The sequence below is a fragment of the Ovis aries genome, chromosome X (genome assembly GCF_016772045.2).
Source record: "Ovis aries strain OAR_USU_Benz2616 breed Rambouillet chromosome X, ARS-UI_Ramb_v3.0, whole genome shotgun sequence".
NCBI classification, from domain to species: Eukaryota; Metazoa; Chordata; class Mammalia; order Artiodactyla; family Bovidae; genus Ovis; species Ovis aries.
In genome coordinates, this window is record NC_056080.1 from 63,597,877 (window position 1) to 63,611,993 (window position 14,117).

General features: G+C 37.3%; 1 protein-coding gene across 1 annotated transcript in view; it reads right to left on the reverse strand.

Annotated features, from left to right (window-relative positions):
- The window catches only part of TEX11 (testis expressed 11), a 242,760-nt gene that overhangs the window by 198,961 nt on the left and 29,682 nt on the right, over positions 1-14,117 (reverse strand). Inside the window, exon 5 of the mRNA XM_015104932.4 lies at positions 10,629-10,708. Within this exon, the coding sequence (XP_014960418.1) occupies positions 10,629-10,708 (80 nt within the window). The remainder of the gene's footprint in view (positions 1-10,628; positions 10,709-14,117) is intronic.

A 14,117-nucleotide genomic window follows, 5' to 3' on the forward strand; every position in this document is an offset into this window, starting at 1 on the left:
AATACATCTTCTAAGAAATATGAAAAGAAAACATTGGGATAATTTAAATAATAAGAGAAAGTTCTAAAAATTTATGCCTCACATACTTAAAGAAATTTTTCTATGATAAACACTAGATTATAAGTCAACATACCTGGGATCTGATATTTAATTATATCTCTAATAAAAATTTTCTTAGTTCAGCAAATACTTATTATATATCCATTACATGCCAGGTACCCCAAAGAAGCTCACACTTTTATAACTGAAAGACATCTAAATAAATAGTTGATGAGTAATACGTATAAATACTGTGGAAGCAAACAAGAACTGAGTCAAGATGGAGGACTGAGTATACACTATAGCCACCCCTTTTATTACAAATCCCTAGAAATGATATGTATATATAGTATATACTATGCTATACTAGAAATGATATTTAATATCATATAAATATATATTATAATACAAATCATATATATCATTTCTAGGAATTTACATATTTTAATAGAAATAATATTATATGCATATTTTCATATTAATAATAGTCCTGAAAAAACAAAGTATTTTTAGTTGATTGGAAATTATGAAGAACCTCTGAAAAATAGACGCAAATGGACTGGGGCAAAAACCTACATGCTAAAATGCACAAAAATGCAAAACATGGAAACATTCTGGATGTGAACAGTAGAGTATCAGGCAGTAGGCTTCACTCCCAAAAGACTTTCCCCTCCTCCTCAGAAAGGAACAGTGAGTATGATCACTTAGACTAGAAAAAAGTAAAGTTCCAGATGGCTGACAACACAGGTCAATGCAAAATCTCTGCTCCTAATTCTCGATCAGTTATTGGACTCGGGTTACAGTAAACAGTGTGACACGCTATTCACAGAAAACTATCAAGGACTCTCAAATCAAATATAAGCAAGAATCACCAAATTTTTGAGGGAAACCAGTAATATGAAAGGACAACCCACTACTCAACAAACAGAATACCTGAGGAAATAGGACAGCTAATAGATGAAAACATAAAGAGATATATCATTATTATCCACAGAATTAAATCGCAGTCATAATCAATAAAATGCTTTTAGTTACCATTCTTTGAAATCAATAAAGCCAAAAATGCAAACGTTAGATGTAACTGAAGTTGGAAGGTTAATGATGAAGAAAGGGAGAGAGGATGATAAGGTACTAATATCCTCACAGAGTTGAACCTAAAGATATACTCTCTGGGACTTCCCTGGTGGTCCAGTGGTTGGGAATCTGCCTGCCAATGAAGGGTACACAGGTTTGGTCCCTGGTCTGAGAAGATCCCACATGCCGTGGGGCAACTGGGCCATGCACCATAACGACTGAGCCCGCTTGCCCAGAGCCTGTACTCCACGTAAGAGAAGCCACCACAAGGAGAAGCAAAGAAGAGTAGCACCCCTACTCACCACAACTAGATAAAGCCTGCATGCAGCATTGAAGACCTAGCACAGTCCAAAAATATAATTAATTAATTTAAAAAATATATACTCTCCAAAACTGATGGAGTAAGAAATAAATATTTAAATATATAAAAATAAATAAATTTAAATTTAAATAATAATTATTAACATAAATCAAAAAGAGTATAATATAACTAACAAAAACTGAAAGGCAGAGTCAGGGAGGTAATATGTAATATGAGATAAATCTTCACATATCTGTGAAACGGAGAGTATATGTAGTATTTCTGTATAAGAAACAGACAATATGTGAAGCTGATGAATCAAGAATTAATTATTGTAGGCTGAACTGCATTGTCCCCTCCCCATCCAAAACTTTATATGTTGAAGCCCTAGGTCCCAGTACCTCAGGATGTGACTGTATTTGAAGATAGGGCCTTTAACAAAATGAATTTAAAATGACACCATTAAGGTGTGCCCTAATCCAATCTGACTAGTATCCTTATAAGAAATCTGGATACACAAAGGGACACCAGGGATGTGCACACACAGAGGGCACAGCCAAAAGGCAGCTATCTGCAATCCAGAAAGAGGCCTCAGAAGAAAACAAACTTTCCAACACCTTGATCTTAAACTTGATTTTAGATCATGATTTTTGACAGAATTGTGAGAAAATAAATTCCCATTGTTTAGACCACCCACTCCATAGTATTGTCTTACGGCAGCCTACCAAACTAATACAGTGATATAAGCATATGATTAAGATATATGGAAGTAAACATGACAAATAAAAACAAAAATGGTTATGAGTAACAGCCTTAAAAACAGGAAAAGATACATGCACAAGGCATTTCATTGCAGCACCCAAATGTCCATCAAAGATGGCAGGTTGAATATAAAGTACATGCACCAACTGAATAATACCATGTAGCTAAAAAAATAAAGAATATGTCTATATTCTTTGGAGTCATTCTATGGAGTGATCTCTAGGATATAATGTTGCTGCTGCTGCTGCTGCTGCTGCTAAGTCGCGTCAGTCGTGTCCGACTCTGTGCGACCCCATAGACAGCAGCCCATCAGGCTCCCCCATCCCTGGGATTCTCCAGGCAAGAACACTGGAGTGGGTTGCCATTTCCTTCTCCAATGCATGAAACTGAAAAGTGGAAGTGGAGAACGACTCTGTGCGACCCCATAGACGGTAGCCCATCAGGCTCCTCTGTCCACAGGGTTTTCCAGGCAAGAGTACTGGAGTAGGGTGCCACTGCCTTCTCCAAGGATATAATGTTAGGTTGGGTTAAAAAAAAAAAAAAAGTAAGGACCTACCCTAGAGCACATAGAAATCTGCTCAATGTTATGTGGCAGCCTGGATGGGAGGGGAGTTTGGGGGAAAATGGATACATGTATATGTATGGCTGGAAAAAAGTTAAATAAATTTAAAAATAAACCTAAAGCCAGACATCCTGAAGTGTGAAGTCCAAGTGTGCCTTAGGAAGCATCACTATGAAAAAAGCTAGTGGAATTCCAGCTGAGCTATTTCAAATCCTAAAAGATGATGTTGTGAAAGTGCTGCACTCAATGTGCCAGCAAATTTGGAAAATTCAGCAGTGGTCACAGGACTGGAAAAGGTCAGTTTTCATTCTAATCCCAAATCAGGGCAATGTGAAAGAATGTTCAAACTACCGTGCAATTAACTGCTCCTATTTTACATGCTAGCAAGGAAATGCTCAAAATACTTAAAGTTAGGATTCAACAGTACGTGAACTGAGAACTTCCAGATGGTAGAAGCTGGATTTAGAAAAGGCAGAGGAACCAGAGATCAAATTGCCAACATCCACTGGATCACAGAAAAAGGCAAGAGAATTTCAGAAAAACTTCTGCTTCATTGACTATGCTAAAACCTTTGACTGTGTGGATCACAACAAACTGTGGAAAATTCTTCAAGAAATGGGAATACCAGACTCCCTTACCTGCCTCCTGAGAAACCTGTATGCAGGTTAAGAAGTAACAGTTAGAACTGGACATGGAACAATGGACTGGTACAAAATTGGGAAAGGAGTACATCAGGGCTATATACTGTCACCCTGCTTATCTAACTTATATTCAGAGTACATCATGTGAAATGCTGAGCTGGATGAAGCTCAAGTCAGAATCAAGATTTCTGGCAGAAATATCAATAACTTCAGATATGCAGATGACACCACCGCTATGGCAAAAAGTAAAGAGGAACTCTTGAAGAGGCTCTTGATGAAGGTGAAAGAGAAGAGTGAAAAAGCTAGCTTAAAACTCAACATTCAAAAAACTAAGATCATGGCATCCAGTTCCATCACTTCATGGCAAAGAGATGGGAAAACAATGGAAACAGAGACAGACTTTATTTTCTTGGGCTCCAAAACCACTGCAGATGGTGATTGCAGCCATGAAATTAGACGACATGTGCTCCTTGGAAGAAAAGCTATGACCAACCTAGACAGCATATTAAAAAGCACAGACATTACTTTGCTGACAAAGGTCCATATAGTCAAAGCTATGGTTTTTCCAGTAGTCATATAGAAATGTGAGAGTTGGACCATAAAGAAGGCTGAGCACCAAAAAATTGATGCTTTCAAACTGTGCTGTTGGAGAAGACTCTTGAGAGTCCCTTGGACTGCAAGGAGATCCAACCAGTCAATCATAAAGGAAATCAGTCCTGAATAATCACTGGAAGGACTGATGCTGAAGCTGGAGCTCCAATACTTTGGCCATCTAGTGAGAAGAGCTGACTCACTGGAAAAGACCCTGATGCAGGAGGAGAAGGGGATGAGAGGATGAGATGGCTGGATGGCATCACTGACTTAATGGACATGAGTTTGAGTAAATTCCGGGAGATGGTTAAGGACAGGGAAGCCTGGCATGCTGCAGTCCATGGGGTCTCAAAGAGTCGGTCACGACTGAGCGACTGAACAACAACAAATCATAAGCATGCACACTCAGTCATGTCCAACTCTTTGTGATCCTAAAGACTACAACCCACCAAGTTCTTCTGTCCATGGGATTCTCCAGGCAAGAATATAGTAATCAAAGTTAACTGTAGTGATCTCAGAATAAAGTAAACTATTATTTTCCAAAAAATGGTGGAGAAAAGTATACATATGGAATGTTACCAACTATCTAAGAGCCTTGGGGCAGGTTCCTAGATAAACAGGTATTCTTAGATAAATAGATAGGAATATTCTTATAAGTATTCTTAGATAAACAGGTAAGATATTCTTAAATAGGTATGAATACCTATTTGCTTCTATTTTAAAACCAAAAGAAAGAAAGTGAAAGTGAAGTTGCTCAATTGTGTCCAACTCTTTGCAACCCCATGGACTGTAGCCTACAATACTCCTCTGTCCATGGGATTTTCCAGGCAAGAGTACTGGAGTGGGTTGCCATTTCCTTCTCCAGAGGATCTTCCCAAGCCAGGGATCAAATCTGGGTCTCCTGCATTGTAGGCAGATGCTTTACCATCTGAGCCACCAGGGAAGACTCTAAAACCAAAAGGAAAGACAAATATTCTATGCTATCACTTACATGAGAAATATAAAAGATAAAACAAACAAATACATATAACAAAACAGAAACAAGCTCACAGATATAGAGAAGAATATAGTGGTTACCAGTGGTGAGAAAGAAGAAGGGACAAGAAAGGGGTTGGGGATAAAGAGATACAAACTACTGCGTATACAATAAATAAGCAACACAGATATACTGTACAGCAAAGGGCCATATGGCCATTATTTTAAATGGAGTATAATCTATAAAAATACTGAATCTCTATGTTGTACACATGAAACTAATACTATAAATAATGCTTCAATAAAATACATGTGTACATGCAGGCATACATACATTTATCAAAAATGTTTGTATACATATTTATGTATGTACACACATGCATACATACATGTCTATCAAAGGATCTGTTAGATACCATCACCAACTCAATGGACATGGACATGAATCTGAGCAAACTCTGGGATACTGTGAAGGACAGGGAAGCCTAGTGTGCTGCAGTCCATGAGTCACAAGGAGATGACTTAGCAACTTAACAACTACAGTCAGAAGGATAAAAAATAAATAAACAAAATAGTTATCTACAGGGGAAGGGAGAGAACAGCGTGTAAAAGACAGAGATAGAAGCTAGACTTATCCAAAGATAGTTCCTTTAGTAGATTTGACTTGACTTCAGAACCATGTCAATATTTTACATAATTATAAAACAACATTAAATCAAAATGGGTAAGAGGGAAGCAATCACAAAAATCAAAAGCAAACAGAAGCAAATAAATCTAACTGTATCAAGTTGACAGCATAATCATAGAGAAAGGAATTTTTGCCATAATTTTAAAATAACATTTTAATAATACTGAAACAATATTTTGACTGTACATTCCTAGTGGGATATACCTTTAAGAACAAAACTGCAAAAAAATTCCTAACCAGTTTTAGAAATCATTCTTTGTAATAATATTGATACTGGTATATTATGAAACTACTATAAAAATAATTTTCAGGATAAAAGAGGTTATTCATTATATTAATGTTTAGCCCCAAGATTTTTAGAACCAGAGACACAAATATAAAATCAAGAAACTAAGTTTTAAAAAAAAGAAGCTAAGTAAAACACTATAATCCTAAATAGCAATTGGAAATATCAGTATGAACTCATTATGTACTTTCTTTTTAAAAAAATGTACTTCATAGCTCTGTCAACTTAAAAGGTCTAGAAACAATGCCAATGCAATAGCAATGAGCACTTGTAACATCCAGACTCTTATTTCTAAATAACACTCTCCACTAAAAGGAAACAGGGCTCCTCAGAGGAATGGCTGATTCCAGTTCTAGAGCAGGAACTATACAAGACAAACCTGGATAACTTGTCATATCAGAAACCAAATAAAACTATTAAAACTGCTGCATTCATGCCAAAAGACTCAGAACCACTTAAAGAGGCTCCTACTAGCCAAAAGTAGGACACTCTGCTTCAGTAAGAATAATAACTACAAAAGATTGAAAGTCACTAAGTATGTTAAAACCCATGAATTCAGAGTATTTAAAAAAAAGTCATCATTAAAGGATGTTAAAGAACCAACTCATTATTCTGAAAACTGTTAAATAAAGGGGAAGAGTCACGACTTTCTCAGACAAAGTATACTTCAGAGTGACCAAATCGTTTATGAAAGCTTCTCTCTATTCCAGTTAATAAACAAAGAAGGAATACAGAGTTAGAATATGCAAATCTCCACAGAAATAATGGACCTAGGGATAACAATCATCAAAGGGCACTACACAACAGAAGAGAAACAACAGACATTACTGCCTCCTGATGGAAGTACACCATACCGCTGATGAATTATTCTTGACAAAAATGAACCTGAATCAGATCAAGCTTCTAAATCTAACTACTAGTTTTCTGGAAAAACAGAGGACAAAGTATTGTATTAAACAATACACTTATGATGTAGTTATCAGAATGCAGAATTTAGGAAACTACAGAATATATTAACAAAGTACAAGGTGCAAATTTAATGCTGATTCTAAAAACCAACTGGAAAGAAGCAGGGTGGAGGAGGATAAGTGTGAGAAGTTACAGGGAGGGAAGACTGGATATTTTATGATTTTAGAAAAATCTTTATTAAATTTTATTGGGTACAATAATAGGGTTTTTTGGAGTAAAAAGTCTTGAAATATTTATGGGCAAAATAATTTTTTGGATTTGTTTGAAAATAATCCATGGGATTGCTTAGGAGAGATATAGAATAAACAAGAGTGGTGGTGAGTTGATGATTACTCTAGCTGAGTGATGAGTAAATAGGGGAATCATACTATGTCTTCTACTTTGTGTGTACATTTGAGCTTTTCAATAAAATACTGTTTTAAAATACTGGGAAAATATTTTCCATTAAAAACATACTTGCTTATAGGGAGCAAGACAGAGGGTAGAAAGGGAGGGAGTAGAAAACTATTACTTTTGACTACTTTCATTACTTTTCATAAATTCTGAATTATAAGTTCAACATTTAGCCCACTGAATCACTGTACTAACAACTACAGTATACTGAGACCTCTAATGATAATAGATATAATTATTATAAAAGTAACATTGATAGTATGAAAAGACAAAAACATACGACACTGGAAAATGAGACTCCCAGGTCAGCAGGTGTCCAATGTACTACTAGGGAAGAGCAGAGAAATAGCTCCAGAAAGAATGAAGAGGCTGGGCCAAAGCAGAAACAATGCTCAGTTGTGGATGTGTCTGGTGCTGAAAGTAGAGTCCAATGCTATGAAGAACAATATTGCATAGGAACCTGGAATGTTAGATCCATGAATCAAGGTAAATTGGACATGGTCAAGCAGGAGACAGCAACAGTGAACACTGTCATTTTAGGAATCAGTGAACTAAAATGGATGGGAATGGGAGAATTTAATTCAGATGACTGTTATACCTACTACTGTGGGCAAGAATCCCTTAGAAGGAATGGGTAGCCCTCATAGTCAACAAGAGTCCAAAATGCAGTGCTTAGGGAGCAATCTCAAAAACGACAGAATCATCTCTGTTCGTTTCCAAGGCAAATCATTCAATATCACAAAAATCCAAGTCTATGCCCAAATCACTAAATGCCAAAGAAGCTGAAGTTGAACGGTTCTATGAAGACTTACAACACCTTCTAGAATACCCAAAAAAGATGTCCTTTTCATCACAGGGAACTGGAAGGCAAAGTAGGAAGTCAAGAGATGACTGGAGTAACAGGCAAGTATGCCCTTGGAGTACAAAGTGAAGCAGAGCAAAGGACAACAGAGTTTTGCCAAGAGAATGCACTGGTTATAGCAAACACCCTCTTCCAACAACACAAAAGACAACTCTACACATGGACATCACCAGATGTCAATACCGAAATCAGACTGATTATATTCTCTTCAGCCAAAGATGGAGAAGCTCTATACAGTCAGCAAAACAAGACCGAGAGCTGACTATGACTCAGATCATGAACTCCTTATTGCAAAATTCAGACTTAAATTGAAGAAAGTAGGGAAAACTACTAGGCCATTCAGATACAACCTAAATCAAATCCCTTATGATTATACAGTGGAAGTGAGAAATAGATTCAAGGGATTAGATCTGATAGAGTGCCTGAAGAACTGTAGACAGAGGTCTGTAACACTGTACAAGAGATGGTGACCAAAACCATCCCCAAGAAAAAGAAATGCAAGAAGGCAAAGTGGTTGTCTGAGGGGGCCTTACAAATAGCTGAGAAGAGAAGCAAACGGCAAAGGAGAAAGGGAAAGATATACCCAACTGAATGCAGAGTTCCAGAGAACAGCAAGGAAAGAAAAGAAAGCCTTCTTGAGTGAACAAGCCAGAGAAAGAGGAAAACTAGAAATCTCTTCAAAAAAATTAGATACCAAGGGAACATTTCATGCAAAGATAAACACAATAAAAGAGAGAAATGGCAAGGACCTAGCAGAAGTAGAAGAGATTAAGAAGACGTGGAAAGAATTAACAGAAGAACTACACAAAAAAGGTCTTATTGACCTGGATAAGCACGATGGTGTGTGTGACCACTGACCTAGAGCCAGACATCTTGGAGTGTGAAATCAAGTTGGCCTTAGGAAGCATTACTATCAACAAAGCTAGTGGATGTGATGGAATTCCAGCTGAGCTATTTCAAACCTAAAAGATGATGCTGCACTCAATATGTCAGAAGATTTGGAAAACTCAGCAGAGGCCACAGGACTGAAAAAGGTCAGTTTTCATTCCAATCCCAAAGAAAGGTAATACCAAAGAATGTTCAAACTACCATACAATTGCCCTCATTTCACATGGTAGCAAGGTAATGCTCAAAATCCTTCAAGCTAGGCTTCAGCAGTACATGAACCAAAAAATTCCAGATGTTCAAGCTGGATTTAGAAAAGGCAGAGGAACCAGAGATCAAATTGCCAACATCTGCTTGATCATACAGAAAAAAAGGGAATTCCAGAAAAACATCTACTTCTGCTTCACTGACTACACTAAAGCTTTTGACTGTGTGGATCACAAGCTGTGGAAAACTCTTAAAGAGATGGGAATACCAGATCACCTTATCTGTCTCGTGAGAAACCTATATGCAGGTCAAGAAGCAACAGTCAGAACTGGACATGGAACAAAGGACTGGTTGAAAATTAGGAAAGGAATACATCAAGGCTGTATATTGTCACCCAGCTTATTTAACTTATATGCAGAGTACAACATGTGAAATGCCGGGCTGGATGAATCACAAACTGGAATCAAGACTGCTAGGAGAAATATCAACAATCTCAGATATGCAGATGACACCACTATAATGGCAGAAAGCAAAGAGGAACTGAAGAGGCCCTTGATGAAGGTGAAAGAGGAGAGTAAAAAGCCTGGCTTAAAGCTCAGCATTCAAAAGCTACGATCATCACGTCCAGTCCCATCACTTCATGGCAAACAAATTGGGGAAAAGTAGAAACAGTGACATTTTTTTTTTCCTTCGGTTAAAAAAATCACTGTGGAAGGTGACTGCACCCATGAAATTAAGATGGTTGCTCCTTTGGAGAAAAGCTATGACAAACCTAGACAGCATATTTAAAAGTAGAGACATCTCTCTGCCAACAAATGTCCATCTGTATAGTCAAAGCTATGGTTTTTCCAGTAGCCAGGTACAGATGTGAGAGTTGGACCATAAAGAAGGCTGAGCACTGAAGAACTGGTGCTTTTCAAGTGTGGTGCTGGAGAAGACTCTTAAGAATCCCTTGGACAGCAAGGAAATCAAACCAGTCAATCCTAAAGGAAATCAACCCTGAATATTCATTGGAAGGACTGATGCTGAAGCTGAAGCTCCAATATTTTGGCCCCCTGATGCAAAGAACCAACTCACTGGAAAAGACCCCGATGTTGGGAAAGACAGAGGGCAGGAGGAGAACGGGGTAAGAGAGGATGAAATGCTTGGATGGTATTGCTGACAATGAACACAAGTTTGAGCAAACTCCAGGAGATAAGAAGGCACAGGGAAGCTCGGTCTGCTGCAGTCCATGGTGTCACAAGTCAAACACAACTTAAAGACTGAATAACAACAACATTGACAGAACTAAAGGATATAACACCTCTTCCATGTTTACACTAAATTCAACCATCTTCACAGGGTAATGACTATCTCACTGCATATGCCCTTTCCTGATTTAATTAGGACTTACCAAAATTTGTCTCTGAATAGCTTCTTCTGAAGCATCTGGGTGTTCACACATGCGAATCAACTTACAAGCAACATGCCGCACTGCAAAACAGTAATTCAGTAATTAGATACCCATAAACACAAAACATTCTCCTTTTATATGCACCTATAAAGAGAAAAGAGGAGTGAAGTAAAATCATATTTGTTATTAAAAATAGGACTTTTAAAGCCCTTTTAAAAAGATCAATTACCGAAAGTAGATGACCTGAAAATTACCAAATGAATAATTTGCTTAAGTCAAACAGATATTTTCAAATTTTAATTTCTGCAGGTCTTAAATTCCAAAGACTCATATGATGCTCTTGTATGCACCATGCCAGCAGGAAAATTCTAAGTAGAATTGAAATCTAAAGTTATTCAACATCTGACAAAATTTCTGAATATTAGAATATTTTAAGATTATTCTCCTAAAATGTGAAACTTCCTAAATATTTTCTTCAGATGAGATAAAGTTCTTGAAGCATAACTTAGAAACTACAGATATCTTCATTGTACAGTTAATTTACCCTGAAAATAGGAAAGCTTGAATAACTATAACCTTTTTATTTGTGTGGTTTTTTTCATCATAAAACATACCCAGATTTTTAAAGATAACTCCACATATAACTGAACTAATTGCCTTGATATTTTTAAAACTCTGCAGCCATTCTATCTATGCTAGTATCATTTTAATTATATTCCAATAAAAAAGGGATTTGCCCAGCTTAAATTACAGGGTAATTGAAGTAATCAAATTTTTATTAACCATCACAAAATGTAAAATTTATTCATTTCCTCAACAAATTTAATTTGTTTCTGGAAAAAAACTTACAGTAAAATAATTTCTAAATATATATTTACATTGTCTTGCATTTCCAGTTTTGAAAATGTTTCTTTTTTTCAAAGTTTACTAATTTTTCAGTATTCTCAATGACCCTGATCTCTCAATTATTTCCCCTCTCCAAAGATATTTTCAGTGCTTCTCTCTATTCCTTCCCCTCTACCTTCAAATATATCCATTTCCCTTCTTTGAAAAAATTCAACCAACCCCACTGTGCTTCAAGCTTCCATCCCATTTCACCTCTTCCTCTCATTGCCAAACTTTTTTTTTAAATTAATTTATTTGGCTGCATCAGGTCTTAACTGCAGCACTCCAGGTCTTCTGGTATGTGGTCTCTCTAGTTGTGGTGCAGGCTTGTGGGATCTTAGTTCCCCGATCAGGGATCAAACCTGTGTCCCTGCATTGCCAGGTGGTTCTTAACAAGGACCACCAAGAAAGTCTCAAAATTTCATGAACTGAATGACCTACTATCTCAATTTTATTACTACTCCCTCTTTTCCCTAACGTCCTACAATCTGTTAGGCTTCATTATCATTTTACTAAAGCTGCACTCACAAAGATCAGCTTCCCTGACTTCACAGCAACATTTCCCAATGATCATAACCTTTTTGAAAAATACCACTTCCTTCACCTCAGTCTATCCTAGTTCAGCATGAAGCAGTGTCCCTCTGTGGGAAATGTCTAAGAACTTTGCTCCAGGCCTACCTTCTTAATCCAGGTGTGTATAATTATCACCATTAAGCCTTCTGACCAAAGGCAGCTGAGGCTAAGACAGAATGCTATTTCAGTATAAAGATGCTTTCTTTGATGTTGTTGTTCTATCCTCATCTTCTCATCAGCCTGTTCTTGGCCCTTTATACTATAAATATCCTGGTTAGGTGCTTGTTGATGGACTTTACACAAAACAAAGATTTTTTTCTCACATCTCTAACTTTACATCTGCTGGCACTTGTGAATTCTTTATTTGTCCTGTTTACTTAGCTTTAATCCATTCCTTTCTAAATCTTCAAGAATAATGTGCCTGGTATTTTCATTCTGGAGTCTTACCTCGTCCCTTTGACCTACTGCCTGCCATAACATGGTTTGACAACCCTATAAAGGAGTATGTACTCAGTAAGTGGGTAGCACTTATTTAACTTATATGCAGAGTCCATCATGCGAAATGCTGGGCAGGATGAAGCACAAGCTGGAATCAAGATTGCTGAGAGAAATATCGATAACCTCAGATACGCAGATGACACCACCCTTACGGCAGAAAGCAAAGAGGAACTAAAGAGCCTCTTGATGAAAGTGAAAGAGGAGAGTGAAAAAGCTGGCTTAAAACGCAACATTCAAAAAACTAAGATCATGGCATCCGGGCCCATCACTCCATGGCAAACAGATGGGGAAACAATGGAAACAGGGACAGACTTTATTTTCTTGGGCTCCAAAACCACTGCAGATGGTGATTGCAGCCATGAAAGTAAAAGACACTTGTTCCTTGGAAGAAAATCTATGACGAATCTAGACAGCATATTAAAAGGCAGAGACATTATTTTGCCGACAAATGTCCTTCTAGTCAAAGCTATGGTTTTTCCAGTAGCCATGTATGGATGTGAGAGTTGGACTATAAAGAAAGCTGAGCACCAAAGAATAAATGCTTTTGAACTGTGGTGTTGGAGAAGACTCTTGAGAGTCCCTTGGACTGCAAGGAGATCAAACGAGTCCTGAATATTCACTGGAAGGACTGATGTTAAGCTGGAGCTTCAGGACTTTAGCCACCTGATGTGAAGAATTGACTCATTGGAAAAGACCGTGATGCTGGGAAAGATTGAAGGCAGGAGAAGGGGATGACAGAGGATGAGATAGTTGGATGGCATCACTGACTCAATGGACATGAGTATGAGCGAGTTCTAAGAGTTGGAGATGGACAGAAAAGCCTGGTGTGCTACAGTCCATGGAGTTGCAAAGAGTCAGAAACAAGAGTGACTGAACTAAGTGGATAGTGAGTCTCCTCTAGAATATTTTGACTATTCCTTTTATGTCTCTTATCCTTGCTCTTTTACTTCTTTTACTTAACTGGAAGAATTAAGGTTAAAATCTCACTATTCTCTCAACACCATTGGTTCTTAAAATTTGCTTTGCATGAAAATTCCTAAGAAATTTTTACAAATTATAGACATGCCCAGAATTCCTCCTAAACCCCAAAATCAAAACCTCCAATGATGGGGCCTCAGCATCTGTATTTGAAAAAGGCTCCACAAGGGAATCTCATTTATACGAATATTTAAGAACCACTGTTCTTTCTTTTCTCCAACAATTCAACAACTTGTGTGGCTTCAACAATCATCTCCATGTGAATAACTATCAAATCTATAGGCAGCCCAACCTTTCACACTAGCTCCAGTCTCACATCTCTAACTTTACTGTCACCTCAAATACAACAGGTCAAAAACTAAAGTTTACAAGTCATTCCTCTACTTCTCACTTTCCCATTTCTGTCCATTGTTCCATAATCCTTCCCAATAATAAAAAATTACAGTGCATAAATCTTTAATGACTTTTTTGATCACATAACATAATCCAGGCACATTGAATTTGTTTTTGAGACAAAATATCTTCCAACCAATCAACGTATTTTGGAAATAAATT